Below are 20,454 nucleotides of genomic sequence, written 5' to 3' on the forward strand. Positions count from 1 at the left end.
AATCTCAGAAGGATGAACAAATAATGTTTTTGGTCATCACATAAAAAATAACATTTGAAATGCTGGGGGGAAAATGCGTGTGCGTGTCGAATGACAGACACGGCGTTTCTTAACGGTCCCAATAGCTTCGTCTTTATTGCAATCAATAAAACTGGTTTATTGGCAAATTAGGTAAATGTGGTAACTGCATTAAAATATGAATACAACATTAAAAAGTCAACCATTGATGGTTTTTTGTCGATGTACAGCGACTACAGAATGAACAGCTAACAGTTCACCGGAAATGCCCGAGCTGGTTTAACTACAGCCAGGAAGTAACCGTGCATATAGTCCATTAGGGCGCAAAATGTTTAACTGAAAGCGTCTTCTGATTGGCTAAACAACTACAAACACTATATTTTCCTGTTTACAGACCCTTTGAGGCTGTCACAGTCTTATTTCAGTGATTTTAGGAAAAATTACTTATGCATACCATTCTTTAAAATATCGATTATAGCACCTACTCAAAAACATATTTTGCTATATCAAAAGTATGGGCATAAATTTTACAATTGTACCACTATCTTCGTTCTTTAATAACTTCTTGTAAACATATCAGTCAGTGATGGCGGCATTTTTTATTATGTTCTGTCCTTTTGAATACATCATCAATGTAGCCTAGCCTAGCCTATCATGACAGAGAGTGCAAAACATATTTATACTCAGTCCATAATCCTCTATACCATAATTCTTAATTTCAGTGCAATGAGCCAATAAAGAAACACATACACTTAATTTAACCTTTGTCCTAGACTAGTCCATTATCTCCTGACTAAATTATACAACAGATCTTTGTGATTTAAACAATTTCAGCATACATTTATTCTGTAGTTAGTATGCAAATAAGTTTGACAGTTTTATATTGGCTTTTTCTATCTAAAGTCATATCAATGATTAAAGTTAAAATGATTTAAGTTACTTTTTCATGCAACAACTAGTCACAAGGTGGAGCCAATGTATAGCCAGACACTCTCTAGTACACAAGGTTGTAAACATTTCCAAAATTAAAAATTTTGGCACTAGAAAAGGTATTATAATACCTTCATACTATAATCGCATGCTTTGGACTTTTGAACTGCTTGATAACTTTATCATATTTCTTGTTTAAGTTTCCTTAAAATATTCTGCAAAATGCTTAATTTTTTGTCCTATACAATACAAGCAACTATGATTAATCACTTTCTATTTAACCCTCAATGTCATTTAAACATTCAGGCACAATTAAATCTTTCTGTGTATTTATTCCAGTATCTGTACTCTCGTGGGATGGATGTTATGTGCAGTATTTTCTAAAATAAGACCCGCCTCCTGATTCCATTGGCTCATTTACACCGAAAACCTGCTTCTGATTGGACAGCAAATGTGTCACACAGTGGACGCGGCCTCTATACTGTGCGTCAAGAATCGAAACTAAAAATGCTTCGAATGGGAAAACAAAAGAGAACTTGACATATATAACAGAGTGCGAATCATAAATCACCGCTCCTCATATTCGAATGAGGTAAGATTTAATCCAAATAATATTTCTGAATATCGAATCGCCTGTTTTGTTGCTGAATAGGTAGGTGTTTCTCAATGTGACGCGCATCTCAGATTTTCCTCAGGCTTCTGTTGACATAAATAGCTGGTTGCCTCCTGCCAGGGATAATAAAAAATATTACTTATTAAACATTAAAGTATTAAATGTCATGTAAGGATTATATAAGCCTTATAAAGGAAACAATGCGACTGTGCTCTGATTTGTGCCTTTTGCAAGAATGGACTGAATGTGTTTATGTTTTTGCTATTTCATCTATAGGAAGAGCAGAATTGGTCTCGTAGTCCTTTTGGTTTCATAAATGAAATGGCGGGGGGTACAAGGTAAGAGATGATCTTTTAATAAACAGTGTTATATGTTTAAATGCAGAGACGTTCCTTCAAGTAGCATTGTTTGCATTGTTTGTTTCTGAGAGATTGGCATATTTGACAAAGCCGTCAGACTAGTCCAGCACTTGTTTTAAAACTGCTCACGTAATGGCAACAACATCCAGTGATTTAAACATTGTTTTGGGTGTGTATGTTATTTTATTCTTATACTGTGAGTCATATGCACGTTTATAATGAGCGTGGGCCCACTACTGTTGCGCAATGAGGTCTCTGCTGGAGAGTCCTGACATGTTTTTGTGGGCTGGGTATTTTTTTAAGTACAGTCTCTCACGTTCATATGTATTTAAATGACCTTAAAGACAAATTAGACCACATATATTCAATCATGTTTTGTATCATATAATGATACAGTGCTTATTATGAAATAAGTGTTCTTTTAATCCACAGGCACAAGAATAGTGTGTGACAGGAGATTTGGGGTCTGACAGCGGGATGGCCCACTTTGATACAGAGTACCAGCGCCTGGAGGCGTCCTACAGCGACTCCCCTCCTGGAGAAGAGAATCTACTGGTGCATGTTCCAGAGGGATCTAAATGTAAGATCCACAATATTAAATAAAGCAACAGTGCAGCATAGTGTGTATGTCTGTTTTATGACAGAATCATATGCTTTTATTCTTTTAGTAACCTTATTTTAAATAACGGGTTTTCAAACTGGGGTCTGGGGACTCCCAGGGGGGGCACAATGGAGTGCTACATTTTGAGTATAACAGTACAAAACTACAGACAATAGAAAAAACATAATATTACGTAATTGACAGATTTATAATATTAATTTTTCTACAGTATTATTTGGGTCTTTATACTTGAAAGTATATAACTGATGGGGCTCCCTTACATGAGGATGATCATATTGGGGGGTCTGTGGCATGTAAAATATTGGGTTAGTTCACCCAAAAATGAAAATTCTGTCAATTACTCACCCTCATGTAGGCACAGAGTGGGACCCATTTTCAGCCAGGGATTTTAATGGCTAAGACCAGCCCCTACAAGTGACCGCTTTTGTGCCTTTTTTCTGAGAATGTACTTAAAAAGTGAAATAAACTAAAATAAACTTCAGACAGCAAAATGGCTTAGACTATGGTCATCTATAAAATAACATGTTACACAGTTGTATAAAAATATTGATATTGTTCTGATATTGCCTTTTTATTTTTGGAAGGGAAGATTAAATGTTAACTCATTTACTTTTTAAAACAAAATATTTTCCATGATTTTGACAGAAAAAAACAACATCAACAAACAAGAAAGAACATATATAAATCTAGCACCTAAACTTTTAATTTATGACTATTATCTTTTCTGTACATGGTAGATAGGCCTATGTGGATTCACCTTTTCTCTTTGGGTACGCACATTTGTAAGAGAAGGAGCTTGCGTGCTCTCTGCCTAGTGACATGAGATAACAACACTATTTAATGCATAACATAAATTGATGCGCTGCTTTAAATACAAAGTAAATGTGTGTGATTAGATAATTCAATTATTAGTCACACAATGTAACATGCATTTTCTGCGTGTATGTGAAGTATAGAGAGAAAACAGGGGAGATGTCATGTGGCTCCTCTTACGGTGTGCATAATATATGCTATATAGGCCTAATAATAATATTTATAACCGCTATGATGAGCTGTGCACGCGCAAGCGATGCGATTTCACATTTACGAGCACCTCTTGCACACTACTATCGCCACTGCCATTTGCCGCTGTTTGTCTCACATTGAAAATGAACTGACTTGCGCTTTCCGTGTCCTGTGTGAAACTGCCTTTATGTCGAAGTGGTACTGCCCAATTTATGAGCGGCCCACCAGGAATTCTCCCGATGGCCACTCCAGGCCTGCCCTCATGTCGTCCCAAACCTGTAAGACTTTCGTTTATCTTCAGAACACAAATGAAGATATTTTTGATGAAATCTGAGAGCTTTCTGTCACTCTATTGACAGTCTACGCAACTACCACTTTCAAGCCCAAGAAAGGCAGTAAAGACACCATAAAAGTAATCCATGCTTTGTTTACACAAAAAAAAAAAAAAAAAAAAGATTTACCACTTGACGCATACTTGCGTCGCTTCATAAAATTGAGGTTAAACCACTGGAGTCACATGGATTACTTTACTATGATAGGGTGACCATATGTGCCATTTTCCCAGGACTCGACCTGTCCAGGATTTCTAAGTTGCATTAAATGTCCCAGTTTTGGTTTTGTTTTCATATTTGCGGAAGGTAATGACTGAAAAATAATTTGACCAATAGCGTGCATTATACATAATCGACCAGTCGTGGCTTGCGAGAAGGCTGGATCTACAGAGAACAGTCAAAGCATTGCAAATACGACAACATTTTAATGCATTGCATGAAGACTGTCAATAAGAACAGTGGCTTGCACAGACCTCCGTGTAGAAATCGCGTTCCTAAATCGCGTTCCAGGGGCACATCGATATGACCACTTTCACGATTAAAGAGGCAAGGGCTCAAGCCATTTTAGGCAATTTAGAAATCCTGGACAGGATGCGTCCTGGGAAAATGGCACATATGATCACCCTATACTGTGATGTCTTTAGTACCTTTCTGGGGCTTGAAAGTGTAAGTTGCATAGCTGTCAATGGAGGAACAGAAATCTTTTAATTTCATTAAAAATATCATCATTTGTGTTACAAAGATGAACAAAAGTCCTACGGATTTGGAACGACACGAGGGTGAGTAATTAATAACGAAATTTTCATTTTTGTGTGAACTAACCCTTTAAATGAGCAATGGATATGTAACATGCTTCTTACCATTACACTAGATGTGAATTTTTCCAAGTTGTTTTGTCATAAAATGTATTTGTTTATTGCAGCTCCGTGGCACCACATTGAAAATCTAGACCTTTTCTTCCAGAGAATATCCTTTGTACACTGAAATTAAATGCTTGTTTATGGGTCAAATACATTTTCAAATGTTAGATCAAGTAGATTGACATAGAATTAGTGATTACAGCCAACATATATCTTATATTTTTCTTAACATTTAATAAGTCTATAATCTACACCAGAAGAATGGATTTACTTGTATGCTTCTGGGAGAAATATTTGAGCTTGTGTAAGTATCAATTCATTTATTAAACATGACATGTTTGTGTAAAGTGATAGTAGTCATAAGTAGTGTCTGTTAACAACAGATCAGTGATTACATTAATTTTCCTTTCTGAATTTTCATGTAATTCTTCCACTTATTATTCTAGGCAACTGGTGTTTGTGGTGGCATTCACAGTGTTCCTGGCTAACTGTGTGGACTATGACATCCTTTTTGCCAACAAGTTTGTTAATCACACTGATTCCTCAAAGGTTACGCTGCCCGATGCGTTTCTACCAGTGGACGTGTGCAGTGCTCGGTATATTTTATGTATTAAATGACAGTAATGTGGCATTAATGTTATTGCTTCTTACTAGCAGAATAATTCTTCATAAATCAAACTGTCCTTTGCTAACATATGTTTTAGGATCCGTGACAGTGTTTTGGTCATCTTCATCCTTGTCATATCAGGGGTATTTTGGCTCCACCGTCTCGTCAAGTTCATCTACAACATCTGTTGCTACTGGGAGATCAGATCATTTTACATCAGTGCCCTAAAAATGTCCATGGTGAGCTTTTCTGCTAACTCATTGTAGCACATTTACTAAAACGTTTTGGTTCTAACAGACGTTTGAGTCAGCACTGGAAGAAAGCATACTCCATTTTTCTGAGTTCTTACTGTCTTCTTGATGCCAGGAAGCCACTTAAATCGCTAATCATTTTCAGAGAAAATGTACCAGAGTAACTGATCGAATTATATTATTCAAACTCTTTATAAATGTTTAATCAGCCCTTTTCTTTTCATAGACGGACCTTCCTTATTTCACCTGGCAGGAGGTGCAGGCAAGGATTGTTGAAATACAGAAGGAGCACCAGATTTGCATCCACAAAAAAGAACTATCAGAGCTTGACATCTACCATCGCATACTGCGTTTCAAAAACTACATGGTCGCAATGATCAATAAGTCACTTCTACCTGTGCGCTTTCGTTTGCCTCTGCTGGGCGACACCGTTTTTTACACCCGTGGCCTCAAGTATAACTTTGAGTTGATTTTCTTCTGGGGCCCTGGATCTCTTTTTGAAAATGAGTGGAGTTTGAAGTCAGAGTACAAACGTGGAGGGAACCGTTTAGAGCTAGCAGATCGTCTGAGCTCACGGATCTTGTGGATTGGAATTGCCAACCTTCTCTTGTGTCCAGTTATCCTGATTTGGCAGATTCTCTACGCGTTCTTCAGCTACACTGAGGTGATCAAGCGTGAGCCGGGAAGCCTGGGTGCTCGATGTTGGTCTCTGTATGGCCGTTTTTACCTCCGACACTTCAATGAACTAGACCATGAGCTGATGTCACGCCTCAGCAAGGGCTACAAGGCCTCCTCGAAATACATGAACTGCTTCATGTCACCATTACTGACGGTGGTGGCCAAGAACGTGGCATTCTTTGCTGGCTCCATACTTGCAGTTTTGATTGCTTTGACTATTTATGATGAAGATGTATTGGCTGTGGAACACGTGCTCAGCAGTATCACATTACTTGGGGTCTGCATCACAGTCTGCAGGTGCGCAAAGAGAGGAAAAGATAGTATTTTAAAGCTAAGAGTGAAGAGATCACTAGAACTGTGTCTTTGGACATTTTTTTTGTCCATTTTATTTACTGGTGAGATTTGACTTTGAACAGTTTTGTGCTCATTCTTTCATCCTTGTTCTGCCCCAGGTCGTTTATCCCAGACAAGCATATGGTGTTCTGTCCAGAACAGCTGCTTAAAGTGATCCTGGCACACATCCACTACATGCCTGATCACTGGCAGGGTAATGCCCACCGCTATGAGACCAGAGATGAGTTCGCACAGCTCTTTCAGTACAAGGCTGTAAGTCATGCAGCAGTTTAAGAAATACTTATATTTGCACATAAGACCAGTGTGTTATTATTGTTAATGAAAATCGAATGATAACATTTTCATTAACTGAAATAAAAATAAAAAATTGGAGAAACAAAATTACATTTTTATAACTTCAAATGGAAGTAGCAACAGTATTTTTTCTGTACTGTGATTTACATCTGAGTGAAACAGATTGTCGAAATGGAAAAAAACGTAGGGTAGGAACTTGATTCTGTCCATCAGTTGTTGATCGGGTGGATGCATGTATACGTGCTTGCAGGCAATTGAAAGAAAGGTTTAAGCCAGGGGTGTCCAATCCTGCTTCTGTAAAGTTTAGCTACAACCCCAAATAAACACACCTGAACCAGCTAATCAAGGCCTTACTAGGCATACTGTACCTCCAGGCAGGTGTGTTGAGGCAAGTTGGAGCTAAACTCTGCTGGACAGTGGCCCTCCTGGACCGAGTTCGGTTTAAGCAGACTAAATGATTGGAGAAGCCAGAGAGAAGTCTGTCGTTGCACCAGAAGATTGAGTTATGACATTTTGATTAAAAATTAAGTGTAGAAAAAAATCTAAAAATGAAACGTGATCTATTCACAATACGATCAATAACATGCATTTAGAAAAGAGATTTTCATTTCATGCTGACTCTTTGATCTCTTGTTTTTGTAGGTGTTTATTCTTGAGGAGCTTTTGAGTCCTGTCATCACTCCCTTCATTCTCATTTTTTGCTTGCGCCGCAAATCTCTGGAGATCATCGATTTTTTCCGAAACTTCACTGTGGATGTGGTCGGTGTCGGTGATACTTGCTCTTTTGCACAGATGGATGTCCGTCAACATGGTCATCCTGCAGTAAGGGCACAAACCTTTTTTTTATTTTTTTTATTATATCAATTATTGTGCTTTTTTGGTAGATAGATGCATCTACCTAGTTTTCTCTTTATTGCTGTCTCTGATGTCCTTTTTTGGTTTACTATAGTGGATGTCTGCTGGGAAAACAGAGGCCTCCATCTATCAGCAGGCAGAAGATGGGAAGACAGAACTGTCACTCATGCATTTTGCGATCACAAATCCACACTGGCAGCCCCCTCGGGAGAGCACACATTTCATCAGTCTTCTGAAAGAGAAGGTGTACCGTGAGGCCGCCGGAGGACAGCAGGGAGTCATAGCAGAGAATCCTGTCTTTACCTCAACACATTCATTACAGTCTGATTCAGAGGTATTCAAATGACTGGACTGAACATCTGTCAGATTATACATATTATATATAACGAATAGCAAATATTATCATTAATACATAATATTAGTAATCAATATGAATGAAAAGTGGACCAAGTAGAAAGTTTAAATACAATATGATTACAAAAAGAACTGGATGGATTCTTTTTTAAAAGAGGTCTAATTTTGGTTATTTTTTCATTTCAGCCTCGCAGTCTTATTGCAAATCTTCTTATCGGACCCCCTTCTCTGGCCTCGTTGCATCTGGGTCGAGAGGGCTCCATCAATCCTGTGTCCATTGGAGTGAGTGAGGGAGCATCTGCTCTCCGATCCCTCTCTCCTCTCAGCACGAGTCTACACCTCCGAGGCAGCTACCCATCTGCCAGACTGCCACGACCGGATCATCCAGCTGTGGTGGCTGGGCGAGCAATGACAGGCTCTAGGTAATGACTGAATAAAAGTGTTATATAATCATAAAAAAATATATAAAATATTATTAATACTAATATTTATATAATTTTTCAGCTTTAATTATTTTGTTGATTTTTCTCTTCTGTATTCTAAGTATAAATTAAGTACATTTATTGCATTTTAATTGATTTTCAGAATGGCACACTAGGCTGTACTTGTTGTTGTGCAGAAAGCCCTTATCTTGAGATGATTTGGGCATGTTTTATGCATATTACCAGCTTCGGGCACATTGAGATTAATCCAGGTTAATCAACATTAAAACAAAGTTAAGAACAAATGTATGTACATACACACCTGTTATGAAAATTTAGCATGATAAATACGCAACTTGTGCGCAATTATTAATGAATGAGTCCTGTTAACGTTTTTACTTTAATGATTTCCTATTAAGTGGGAAGCCAAATTAATACAGCTTGTTAGAATCACATGATTTTTTTTTTTTTTTTTTTTTTTTAAATAGTAAGTTTATATAGACTGACAACTACATATATACAGATTTCAGAACTGGTGATCTCTGTGTGTGTATACACTATTGTTCAAAGGTTTGGGGATGGTAAGATTTTTTTCTTTTTTTAAATTAGAAATTAATACTTTTATTCAGCAAGGGTGCATTAAATTGATTAAAAGTGGCAGTAAAGACATATTTAAAGCTACAAAAGGTTTGTACTTCAAATAAATGCTGCTCGTTTAAACTTTCTATTCATCAAATAATCCTGAAAAATGATGCATCATGGTTTTCACAAAAATATTAAGCAGCACTGTTTGTTGATAATAATAAGAAATGTGATTAAGAAAAGTGATTTTTGAAGGATCATGTGACAATGAAAACTGGAGTAATGATGCTGAAAATTCAGCTTTGCATCACCAGGAATAAATTACATTTTAAAATGCATTAAAATAGACTAAAATTGTAATAATATTTCACAATAGTACTGGTTTTTTTTCTGCATTTTTGATAAAATAAATACAGCCTTGGTGAGCACAAGAGACTTCTTTCAAAAACATAAAAACTTGTACCTACTCCAAACTTTTGAAAGGCAATATATTTATCTGTATAGCTGGAATGATTTTTAAATGGTCCCTGTCCGCGTTAAAATGATTTGACTTTCATTATATCATTCATTTGTTCTTTGTTTTCCCTCTCAAATCTTGTATTGTCCTCATCTAGCACTGATGCCCGTACCATCAGCTCTGGCAGTAGTGCCTGGGAAGGCCAGTTAACCAGTATGGTCCTATCAGAATATGCCTCCACAGAGATGAGCATTCATGCTCTCTACATTCATGAGGTAAAGCAACACATGAACAGCTGATTTAACCAAAATTAGATTATGGAATAGATTCAATGAATCTATTGATTCAAATATACATGTATGGAATTTAGCAGAAGCTTTTTTCCACTACCCACACTTCCCTACACTGCTTTTCCTTCACTAAGCCATCCAAATCAACCAACGTTTGTGATGTTTTGTCTCATTCTGTTGAAAAATGTCAGTCTGTAGTCTGCACCTGAAGACTAATAACTGTATTCAACGTGTGTGTAGATGCATAAGCAGCAATCGCGAGGTGAGCTGTCTCGACACACCTGGCACCGACAGGAGAGTGACGAGAGCAGTGAGAGTGTCAATGAAGACGTGGAAGCTGCTCGCAACTTCCCTCGTTCCAGCACTTTCCCTTGTGCCTCCACCTCACACCAGCAGGGGGAAGCACAGCAGAGCGGCAGCCAGCGGCGCTTCGGCGGAACCTCAGGTACTAGAAATGACTGTTCGCAATTCACAAGAACGAAAAGTAAGGCTCCTCCATAACATGAGCAACAAACTATGTGTCCCGCAGATCCTGTTTCTGGAAGCTTTCGAGTCCAGAGGACACCTCGTATGCCTATGGGTGGCTGGTCTGAGGAGAACCAAATGGGCCGGCATCATGACCCAGTGCCTGAGGAGGGGTCTGAGGACGAGCTACCACCACACATCCATAAGGTATAACCATAGACAGTTAAAAAAATATGGATGATGTGACCACTTTGTTCGACTGTAGAAAAATGAAGCCAAAATGTCAGAAATAGCTGCAGCCATCTTGGGCTGATGACATCATTTGGAGCCAGAATCTGCGCAGTAGCAAAGAGTATAGAGTAACACAAGACGCATTACTCGTATTGCTTTGAATGGGAGAAAATGCAACGCACAATATGGCGGAATAAGTCCCGCCTTCTAAATAAGAGCCAGTCGCGATTGGTAATGTCATTGCGTCACTGCAGCGACCGTTAGAAGCTCCGGTTCCTGTAGAAACAGTCAGACGGGCGCCTCCGAAATGAGACACAAGAGATGCGCATTTAGGACTGCCCATGCACATTAGCTTGATCTAGCCTGAAAAATACTTTTTTTTTTGTCATGATTTGAGCGTTTAGAAACAATTTACGAGGCAGTTGTTGTCAGATTTCATTGGTGATTTCAAATATTAAATTTAGCTTTGTAAACAGCTTTGGACAATTTGATGTTTCCCCATTCAAAGAGATAAGAGCTGCACTTGCATGCCCAAGAGGCGTTTCAAAGATGGCCGCCAAGTGAAATGACTTGTCTTAAAGAGACTTTGGTAGTATTTTACATCAAATAACTAGCTAAAAGCAAACTTATTAGAAAAATGAACACTTGAACTTACATCAGTGTGATAAGAACTTCCTAAAATGACAGTAAACGTCTTTGGGAAAACATTATTTTAAGTGTAATTTGATTTAGTTTGGCTCACCTCCTGTTCGTTTGCATGGAGAGTGTGGGGTTTATGACCTATAATGCAGTCAGCCACCAGGGGGCGATCTAAATGTTTTGGCTTCACTTTTCAGGACTCGCCAGGGCTACTTTTATATTGTTGCCACGGGTTATTTGGGAGAAATTTGCATTGGGCTCACTTTGAGTGGCCATTGGGCTAGTTTTTTTTTGCACAGACCTGGCAAACTTGCTTGTGTGGCACATATACAAGTGGTAAATATGAAGCAACATTGATCTGCACTCAATTCCTAATATTTATTTCTATGTTCTTGTTTTTTTAGGTGACTTAACATGTATATCGTACATGAAGTTCACAAGTGAGACTCGCACCATCCAGTTTCTTTTGGACACTTTGGATCACAAAAGTCATATTTATTGACTCCTGAACAGAACTTGAGAGTCCGAGCCTTAATCATTATATGTCACAGCGTGGCATCGTATCAAAATTTCAAAATGCATTACAATGGTTTGAGATTTTTAGGGATTGATACACTGAAGTACATCATCAAAATATTCAATTATTCATACATTTACATATTGACCTACTTGATAGAAGATGTAAAATTGGTCCTGTTAATTCTTTTTTTTTTTTGTTGCCATTTCATTGTGAATAGGAAAGTCTATTTGCAAACTGGACTAAGCAGCTGACAGAAAGCCTTCCCATTAGTCCTTCGAGTAAACGGTCTAGTAGGATTGCGCTCAGCTGACCTTGACTTTTCTGTTCTCGTCAAAAAGTACAGGTCGGTGTTGATGTAAGAAGTTTGTGCTTAGAATTTCTGAGCTACTTTGAATAGTTTTCATAGGATGAAGAAATATTTATAACATGCACTGTGCCATTATGAACTTTAACGCTTTGCAAAATTAGATTTTATTGTCAAACCCAGATTTCTGTGAGGAGGAAAAACCACTGAAGATCAGTCAAGCATGGCACTGTAAAAATAATGCATGCGCATGATCTTAAGTTTTATTATTTGCACAATATCAAACAAGAATGCACTTTATCATTTTTCAGATCCAAAGGATGACTCAAAGGCAGTGGGCAAATCAGATTTCTTGTCTTTAAAAACATGCAGTTATAAAGGAAGTTGTATATTTCTGTCTATAGGATAAAACCCTGGGATTTTGTCAGTAACATTTTCAGTTTATTTACCATGGCTCAGGTGAATAAAACAAGATTTGTGAGAATGGGGGGTTTAAGTGTTATATATTACAGATATCTCAGGACCGGCTTGTTTTTGGCACTGAAGTTGCCCAAAAAGTGCATGACACTTATTGGGTGATTGACTGCTGCACCTTCCATCCTCAAACCCATAACTACTAAGAGGAAGTAGACAAACCTTTGTGTAATTTGTGTGCGACTGCAAAGATGTTTGGATCTCATTCATAGACCGTCACTACATAAAATGGAAAAAGTGTACATTTTGTTTCACATGAACTGACATTTCTCATATCTCACACTGCTCACATACATTGTGCTTATGTAGTGTTCAAGGTGCAAATTGTGCATGACCCTTGACCTTTATTCTGGTATGCGTTTGTAATAATTGGCCTGTAAAATGCTTCTGTGACCTTAACTAATCTAGCAACTGCAGCTGTGCATTTTCCATTATCTTTTGTTTTCAGTTTTCTAGACTGTGTTGTATATTTACATTTTGTACAGTTTAAAATGCATCAATAAAATGTATTTAATAGTTTGTGTATATTTTAATTTCAGACCATTACATTTGAAAGGGCCAAAGTGCAAATACTGTGCCAAAAAATAAATCATCCTTGTGGGAAAAAAATGCATTTAGGGATGCCATTATGATTGGTTTTAGTCGTTTTCGTGTCAAGAATGGTTTCATAACGTATGTATAAAATACATATGATTTTGTATGCAAACCTATTCAGAACAAATCTTAATGTTTTTACCAGTTCGAGAATTAAAGGGTTGAAAATAAACCGAACACATTTAATTTAACCACTTGTACTGGTACATTACTTTTTCGTTAGTAAAAGTAATGAAAAATGTTTCGCCCGAACAGGGACTTGAACCCTGGACCCTCAGATTAAAAGTCTGATGCTCTACCGACTGAGCTATCCGGGCCCTGAAAACGAGCCACGGCGCCCCCGTTTTTCACCAACCTCTTTCTTTATCAATACCAAATTGAATAAATAAACAATGAAAGAAACAAGTAAATACACAAGCTATACTATAATGTGTTAGATGAGTTCGCGAAAGGTGGGGTATGAACAACAAACACTGAACGTGATCTACAGCAGCAAGCACGCTGGTAGCACTACAAAATGTAATATAAACGCATGTTTTCTCATTTTCGTCAATACGAATAACTCCAATCAGATTTCAGATTTTGAAAAGATCAGTATATATGTGCCTTAAACTTCACAATCCGATTCACATACTCGTTAACGTGCATTTCAACTATTCAGAACGTGCTTAGTTTCAGCGCATGCGCAGTGTCAACTACGCTACACAACACTCCTTTCAGTCGTATCGAGCGAGTGACTTTTTGGTATTATGTTTAATGTAAACCTAGTTGTAACCTTAAGTTAATTCTGCCTATAAACTGCTTATAAAAATATACTAACTACTCCTATATTTCCCTTTAAATTCCTTAGGTTTACATTTCCTAATTTTCTGCACAAAGGGGTGTTTATTCAAACGTTGAATACAACTACTGCAGACACGTGACCTCGTGCTTGAGAACGTTTTGCATTATTCCGGTGTCGAAGAAACCGGGTTGTATTTGTGCAAACTAGTTCTTATTACTGAGAGTCAAAGTTTAATGAATGGGTAAAACTGGCTTCATTACTTACATACTGTAAAAAAGAGCTTCTTTTCTTCCTTTCATTATTAACCATTTTATATGCATCATGTGCTTGCAAAGTTAAGAAAATGTGTTACCACGAGGTGCAACACAGGGTTTAAAAAAAAAAAAAAAAAGAAAAAAAAAAAAAAAAAAAAAAAAAGAAGAAACAAATTAAATATAGTACAAATAATACCATGAGAATAACTTCAAGCAGAGCTACTCCTACTATTTCAATAGAAATGACAAACGAATAATTCAGTTTAGACTAAAATATTTATTGATTTTCATAGAAATACTGTCCATAAAAAACTATATAAAACATTTTACAAAACATGTCCAACCATGTGCATTTAAACAGTGACATCCATTAAAAACCACAAATTCAAGTGCAAAAGTCTTAAATGCTTACTGTGGACAACATGTAAAAAAGAAAAAAAGAATATAAACTGTGAACATTTACAGACCATTGAAAATTGTTTACAAAAAACAAAGTGAAAAAATGACCAGCACTGGTTGCAAAAAAATAAAATAAAATAAAAAACCACGTTATTGGTGACGTTTTAGCTGAAATTAAAATGCATGACAACAACAAGAAGATAGCAATTAAAAACTATTTATGAATGTGTAAAAAAAAAAAAAAAAAAAAAAAAAAAAAAAATTTGAACAGACTGGCACTAGTGGTCAGATTTCTTCATTCATCGGTCAGACTTTCTGGCATATGGAAGCACTGTTGGTGAATCTGGGGAAAAAAAAAAAAAAAACAATATGATCAGAAATGACATCAGCCGTGTGTATTTGCCTAACCTGCCAACTGCAGCACAGGGGAGTATTGGTGCAGACGAACAGGCATGCACACCTCTGTGAAACAAGCCCATCCAGAACGTGACTGATCACACAAGAAGGTGAATTTGTCTTTGAGCTGCTGTGATTGGGTAACATGAAATGAGGCCAGACTGTCACTCACCTAAAGGCCGCATGGACCCCGGTGCCAAACAACTCAAATACAGCCAGGTTCTATTTTCTAGAAACCACTTCTGCCGATAGCTCATGGTATCAGGGAGGCTATGCCTCCTGTCCGCTCTGGGGACTGTAAGATGGTAAGGTCAGAAGTCACAAATGGCCATTATTTAATTAAGGCTTTGGATCCTTTCACCTTCAGTGTTAACAGGGATCCTAATAAAACACAAATACTAACCGTCTTGTGTAATCAGTTTCAAAAACAAGGTCAAAGTATGTTAATTCCACTACCATTTGAATGCAAGACCACAATTCAAGAGTGATTGTAGAGTGACATGCTTCAGTTGTCCAGTAGAGGTCAGTGCAATTTTTTTTTTTTTTTTTTTTTTTTTTTTTTCCATGAAAATGTTACAGGTTCAAACAGCCAATAAATACAAAATTCAAAATATATACTACGGTTTAAAACCTTGTGGTCAGTATGATTTTTTTTTTGTATTAATTTTACAGAAATTAATACTTTTATTCAGCAAAGGGTTAGTTCACCCAAAAATAAAAATTATCCCATGATTTACTCACCCTCAAGCCATCCTAGGTGTATATGACTATCTTCTTTCAGACGAACACAATCTGAGATATATTTAAAAATATCCTGGCTCTTCCAAGCTTTATAATGGTAGTGAACAAGGGGGTGTGTTTTGAATCCCCCAAAAATGCATCCATCCATCATAAATATAATCCATACGGCCCCAGGGGGTTAATAAAGGCCTTCTGAAGCAAAGCTATTGGTTTTTATAAGAAAAATATCCATACTGAAAACTTGATGTGTAACCCCATCAGGGGACTAAAGTGCTGCGTCGGGGTCAGGGATTACTCTTTCGCCGCAAATTGATGTGTACTGTCGTCTGCTGGAAGCTAGTTATTATAGTTAATAAAGTTCTAAATATGAATATTTTTTCCTACAAAAACCCCCAATCGCTTCACTTCAGAAGGCCTTTATTAACCCCATGGGTATGGATTACTTTTATGATGGATGCACTTTTTTTTTTTTTTCTTTAAAATCATATACACTTAAGATGGCTTGAAGGTGAGTAAATCATGGGATAATTTTCATTTAGGGTGAACTGTCCCTTTAAATTGATCAAAAAGGTGAAACTAAAGACTTTCAAAAGATTTTTTAAATAAATTTTTCTTCTTTTTTTTTTTTTAATATATTGATCAAAGAATCCTGAAAAAACAATGCATCACAGTTTCCACAAAAATATGAAGCAGCACAACTGTTTTCAACATTGATAATCAGAAATGTTTCTTGCGCACCAAATCAATATATTAGAATGATTTCTAAAGGATCATGTGACACTGAAGACTGAGTGATGCTGAAAGGATTCTGAAAATTCAGCTTTACCATCAAGAATAAAGTACATTTTAAAATATTCTGTTTTAATGTTTTAAATGGTAATATTTTTTCACAATATTTACTGTTTTTACTATTTGATCAAAACCCCTAAACTTCTGAACAGTAATGTACTTTTGAAATTGTATACTGTCGATTACATGTGCCTTTTTATTTTTGTTTTTAACATTGAAAATTATTTTCTATGGTAATCAACATGATTCCACAAGTGCTGATGAATGAAGTTATTAGTATATTCATTTTCTTACAGCAGTTAAGATTGTGATGGTGTTTATGTAAAAGATGACAGTATTGTTAGGTAAATTTCCACTGGCCTCATCCTACCTGGATGACCGGCTCCCAGACGCTGATGGACAGTCTCCAGATGTTGGATATACTCTGTAAGGGAACGTTCCTGATCTTGGGAAGAGCTGATGGAGCGCTCAGCTGGTCCCAGCACAGAACTTGTGTACATTCTTAGAGGAAGAGATTAGGAGAAAAGTTAAGTTACTAAAACCAATGTTTGCTTATAAGAAGAAAAACAGCCTACACTTCTTTGAAGTTATAAATGAAAGATTATTAGAGCATGTTTTACAAGAAAATACCATTACATTCTTTCTACTTCAAATGTTCATGTTCAATTCTGTGTTACTTGCGGTTTCTTTATAATTATTTGTGAAATTTACTAGCAATTTCTGAGTGAAAATTGTTTCTACACCGATTTTTTTCCTCAGTGTAGATCAAGCATAATTTTTTTTTTTTCCCCCCAAACCAGTTCAGCAGAAATCCCACCCTGCAACCAATTTCATTGGCTGAGGTTACAGTGACGGGTAGGTTTAGGGATCAGTGTTTGGTGTAGGAAATAGTCACTGTGATTGACATGACCAATGAAATCTTTAGAATCGGCTCCAGGGCGGGATTTCCGCTGAACTGGTTTTCTGGGGAGGTGTGGGAGATAACTGTGTGTAGTAAGAAACATGTCACCTATTCAGCCTAAAGGGTGATTTGATTGGTGGTACTAGAGACGAGACCACACCCCTTTGAGCAAAAGCATGTTCACGGGTGGGTGGAGAGTTGAACGCAACTCCAGTCTGCTGCGGCCTCAGCACTTCAGTCCTCAAAGCAGGAACTAAGAGAGAAGGAAAGACGGCACATAAATGACTAATGATCGAAGTTACCAAATCAAGCCTCTTACAAATACTCCAGCTGAACAAGTGAATCATGCTACTGCTAACCAAGTGACCACACTAACCTGTGCTTGGTCCTGTTCCATGGCCGTTAACAGTGGCACAGCCTACTGAGATTTTCCTTGTAGCTCTTTGCCATTTCCTGGTCAGGAACTTCAGTCTAAAAAAAGTGACAAGACAATAAGTAAGCACATTTTTAACTTCAAAGTCACAATGAACCGGCAGCAGCATCACAATTTCTTCTTGTATTGTGACGTGCATCCAAGTGAAACGGTTTTTCGATCAAAAAAAAAAAATAATAAAAGTAGGGCAGGACTTGGTTCTATCTGTCAGTTGTTGATGGGATTGAGAGATGTGGCCATCTCAAAAGTAGAGGCAGACGAACGTAAACTGGCAGGGGTGGGGTTTAAACGGACTAAATGATTGGAGAAGTTCTGCACGTCACTAAACAGAAGTTTCTTTTCACCGCAAAGTCCAGTAATGACATTCTGATTAAACACTGTTCACAATAAGATCTAACACGCATTTAGAAGATAGATGGGGTGAATTTTCATTTCATGCCTTCATACTAACCCTGCCAGACACATTTTTCCTTACCTTGAGATAGCGATGACTACTCTGACAGACGTTCTGAAGCGGTTTAGAGGTCTAGAGACTTGCGATTGGCTTAACGTTGGCTGTGCGCCCATACGTGCTATGAGCGCAAGTGTAGCCTGCTCGCACTCTTGAAACCCTCCCAGCAGCAACAGCAGATAGCGCTTCTGATACACCAGCGACTTCCTGTAACTCTCTGCTCGCAGGTATCTCTCATAGAGCCGCTGCACCTACAGAAACAGGTTCATAAAGCAAGCCGTTCAAACACATGATTCTAAATGTAGTTTTAGACTGTATTTATGAAACAAAAAGCAAACATTTTTAATTAATTGACACTTTTTGTTTGAACACTGACCTAAGCTTTTTCATCTAAAAATGTACTGGTACTTCTATTTTTAAAGAAGTACTGTCTCTTATTCAAAGTAGAGACAGGTCTATGACTTCATTCACTAGTTTGTGAGGGAACTGTACAGGTTAGAGAGTTGATGAAAAACTACCAATTAATTGAATGAAAAAAAATAAAAAAAAATAAATAAATAAATTGTTTAAAACAAACATGCAAATATGTTATTTAAATATTACAGTTCTCTTAAACTTACAGTATTATTTTACACAATAAAACATTAAAATTCTAATAAAAATGTACTTTTTAGGTCAAAGGGTTCAGTAAAAAAAAAAAAAAAAAAAAAAAAAAAAAAAAAAAAGTTGTGGTATCCGAGCTAAAACACTGAAAGAGCAAATCACTGTACATTAAACAACTGAAAGAAAGGGACAAATTGTACGTTGTGAAACTTTGAGGTGATTTACCTTGTTGTTTGAGAGGTCATGTGTGGGTCTGTTTTCATTGCTAGCTGTGACCTTTGACAGTTCAGCCTCTGCCTTTCGTAACGCAGCCTGAAGAGCTGCTTTTTCCTTCTGCCAGACCAGTTTCTCCGATAACATGCACTGCTCTGTAACAGCAGGAGACTTCACCTGACCGGACAGACAGAAATGTGCACACAACCATCACAACTAAAATCAAAACATTTACATACTAAAACATTAACAACCACATTCCCTCAGAGATGCAGATTTGGGACACCATACAAATGATGAACTGCAATTCTGCCATTTTCAACCTTTACACACACTCACATGCAAACATTTTTCAAATCAGTTGCATTGTGTCTTACTTGCTGTTCAATTTTTGTGTTTTTAATAAAAGATTACCTGCTCCTGGTGCTTCAGGCTTTGCAGGTCTCTCTCCAGACAGGATATAGTGTGTTTGAGGGAGATCTTCTCCTCACTCAGAGCAGCGAGACACTCAGAGAACTCAGAGTTCTCCTTCAGCAAACGCTCCGTTAGAGAGGGAGTGAATGAGGTAGAGTCCTATAGAACACAGGATCAAATATTACAATATAAACATGTTATGCTTGCTTAAACAACTGTCAGAAAGGCCCGTTCACACCAAGACAAATGTTCAGCTTGAATAAGTCACCAAATCATTATTTTAATTTGAATGAATGACTTTTAATGCTTCTGTGCAGAGCAAGGTTATTTTCATAAATGAAAACATACTAAGACAAAAACAGTGTAATAAATATTAATATGTCATTCACTTCCATCTGAGTGAAAGCCTGTAAGAATCAGTATATTTGAGTTAGGTTTGGGTTTATAATTTGACAGTACAGGTCTGACACACCATCTCTGGTACTCAATAGCCATTCCAAATTTAGGGATGAAGAACATTACCTGAGAGATATTTACAAGTGTGTTCTGGTCAAAGGTCAGGCCATTGGAGTGTGTGTTTCTCTGCAGGCGTTCTGATGTGAGCTGTTTCTCTTCCCGCTCCAAGTCAGCAAGCGTCTGCTGCAGCTGCCTCAATCTCTGCTGATCCTTCTGACGCAACAACTCCATCTCCAACTGAGAGAATTTATATAAAAAAATAAATAAATAAATAAAAAAAAAAAATTCAATTACTCTTTTAGAACACTGAAGTTATAATGCTCACGTACCAAATGGTTGGGTTGAAAAAAAAAGATTTTAATCTGTTCTCATTTGTTCAATGTTTATATGTAAATAAAAGCCTAAATTAAATCTGTTCATCATAAAAAGTGATTGAGTCTCTTCAGAAAATTTGGACTAAACCGCTCAATTCATATGGATTAGTTTTTCAATCTCTTTATGAACTTTTTG

General features: G+C 37.1%; 2 protein-coding genes and 1 non-coding gene across 4 annotated transcripts in view; 1 reads left to right on the forward strand and 2 right to left on the reverse strand.

Annotated features, from left to right (window-relative positions):
• The first annotated feature begins 1,395 nt into the window (after positions 1 to 1,395).
• Positions 1,396 to 13,032, forward strand: atg9a (ATG9 autophagy related 9 homolog A (S. cerevisiae)). 2 transcript variants are annotated; one of them, XM_051897507.1, is made up of 16 exons: positions 1,396 to 1,540; positions 1,838 to 1,899; positions 2,353 to 2,500; positions 4,802 to 4,844; positions 4,978 to 5,043; positions 5,186 to 5,335; positions 5,444 to 5,585; positions 5,824 to 6,572; positions 6,728 to 6,881; positions 7,566 to 7,745; positions 7,873 to 8,112; positions 8,319 to 8,554; positions 9,751 to 9,868; positions 10,124 to 10,328; positions 10,413 to 10,555; positions 11,623 to 13,032. In XM_051897507.1, the coding sequence occupies exons 3-16, from the start codon at positions 2,398 to 2,400 to the stop codon at positions 11,629 to 11,631; spliced, it is 2,538 nt and encodes an 845-aa protein (XP_051753467.1). In that variant the 5' UTR covers positions 1,396 to 1,540; positions 1,838 to 1,899; positions 2,353 to 2,397; the 3' UTR covers positions 11,632 to 13,032. The 2 variants fall into 2 exon arrangements, with proteins under 2 accessions (XP_051753467.1, XP_051753468.1); XM_051897508.1 differs by lacking the exon at positions 11,623 to 13,032 and having other exon boundaries at positions 10,413 to 10,561.
• A 322-nt stretch (positions 13,033 to 13,354) lies between these two features.
• Positions 13,355 to 13,427, reverse strand: trnak-uuu (transfer RNA lysine (anticodon UUU)). Its single transcript has one exon. It is a non-coding gene; the product is annotated as a tRNA-Lys (tRNA).
• Positions 13,428 to 14,405: 978 nt separating this feature from the next.
• The window catches only part of pcnt (pericentrin), a 47,580-nt gene continuing 41,531 nt past the window's right edge, over positions 14,406 to 20,454 (reverse strand). Inside the window, exons 46-53 of the mRNA XM_051896208.1 lie at positions 20,011 to 20,181; positions 19,489 to 19,647; positions 19,087 to 19,251; positions 18,283 to 18,509; positions 17,751 to 17,845; positions 17,483 to 17,627; positions 16,844 to 16,974; positions 14,406 to 14,890 (exon numbers count right to left, since the gene is read on the reverse strand). Coding sequence (XP_051752168.1) covers positions 14,847 to 14,890; positions 16,844 to 16,974; positions 17,483 to 17,627; positions 17,751 to 17,845; positions 18,283 to 18,509; positions 19,087 to 19,251; positions 19,489 to 19,647; positions 20,011 to 20,181 — 1,137 coding nt within the window. The 3' untranslated portion in view covers positions 14,406 to 14,846. The remainder of the gene's footprint in view (positions 14,891 to 16,843; positions 16,975 to 17,482; positions 17,628 to 17,750; positions 17,846 to 18,282; positions 18,510 to 19,086; positions 19,252 to 19,488; positions 19,648 to 20,010; positions 20,182 to 20,454) is intronic.

This window comes from Ctenopharyngodon idella, chromosome 6 (assembly GCF_019924925.1).
Source record: "Ctenopharyngodon idella isolate HZGC_01 chromosome 6, HZGC01, whole genome shotgun sequence".
In the NCBI taxonomy this organism is placed as follows: domain Eukaryota; kingdom Metazoa; phylum Chordata; class Actinopteri; order Cypriniformes; family Xenocyprididae; genus Ctenopharyngodon; species Ctenopharyngodon idella.

What these genes read in the sequence shown, in the direction of transcription:
- atg9a (XM_051897507.1), top strand. Translation starts at nt 2,398, where the DNA reads ATGGCCCACTTTGATACAGAGTACCAGCGCCTGGAGGCGTCCTACAGC. An exon ending in GTCTGCATCACAGTCTGCAG is followed by an intron (nt 6,573 to 6,727) that starts GTGCGCAAAGAG and finishes GTTCTGCCCCAG; the next exon opens with GTCGTTTATCCCAGACAAGC. An exon ending in AGCTCTTTCAGTACAAGGCT is followed by an intron (nt 6,882 to 7,565) that starts GTAAGTCATGCA and finishes TTGTTTTTGTAG; the next exon opens with GTGTTTATTCTTGAGGAGCT.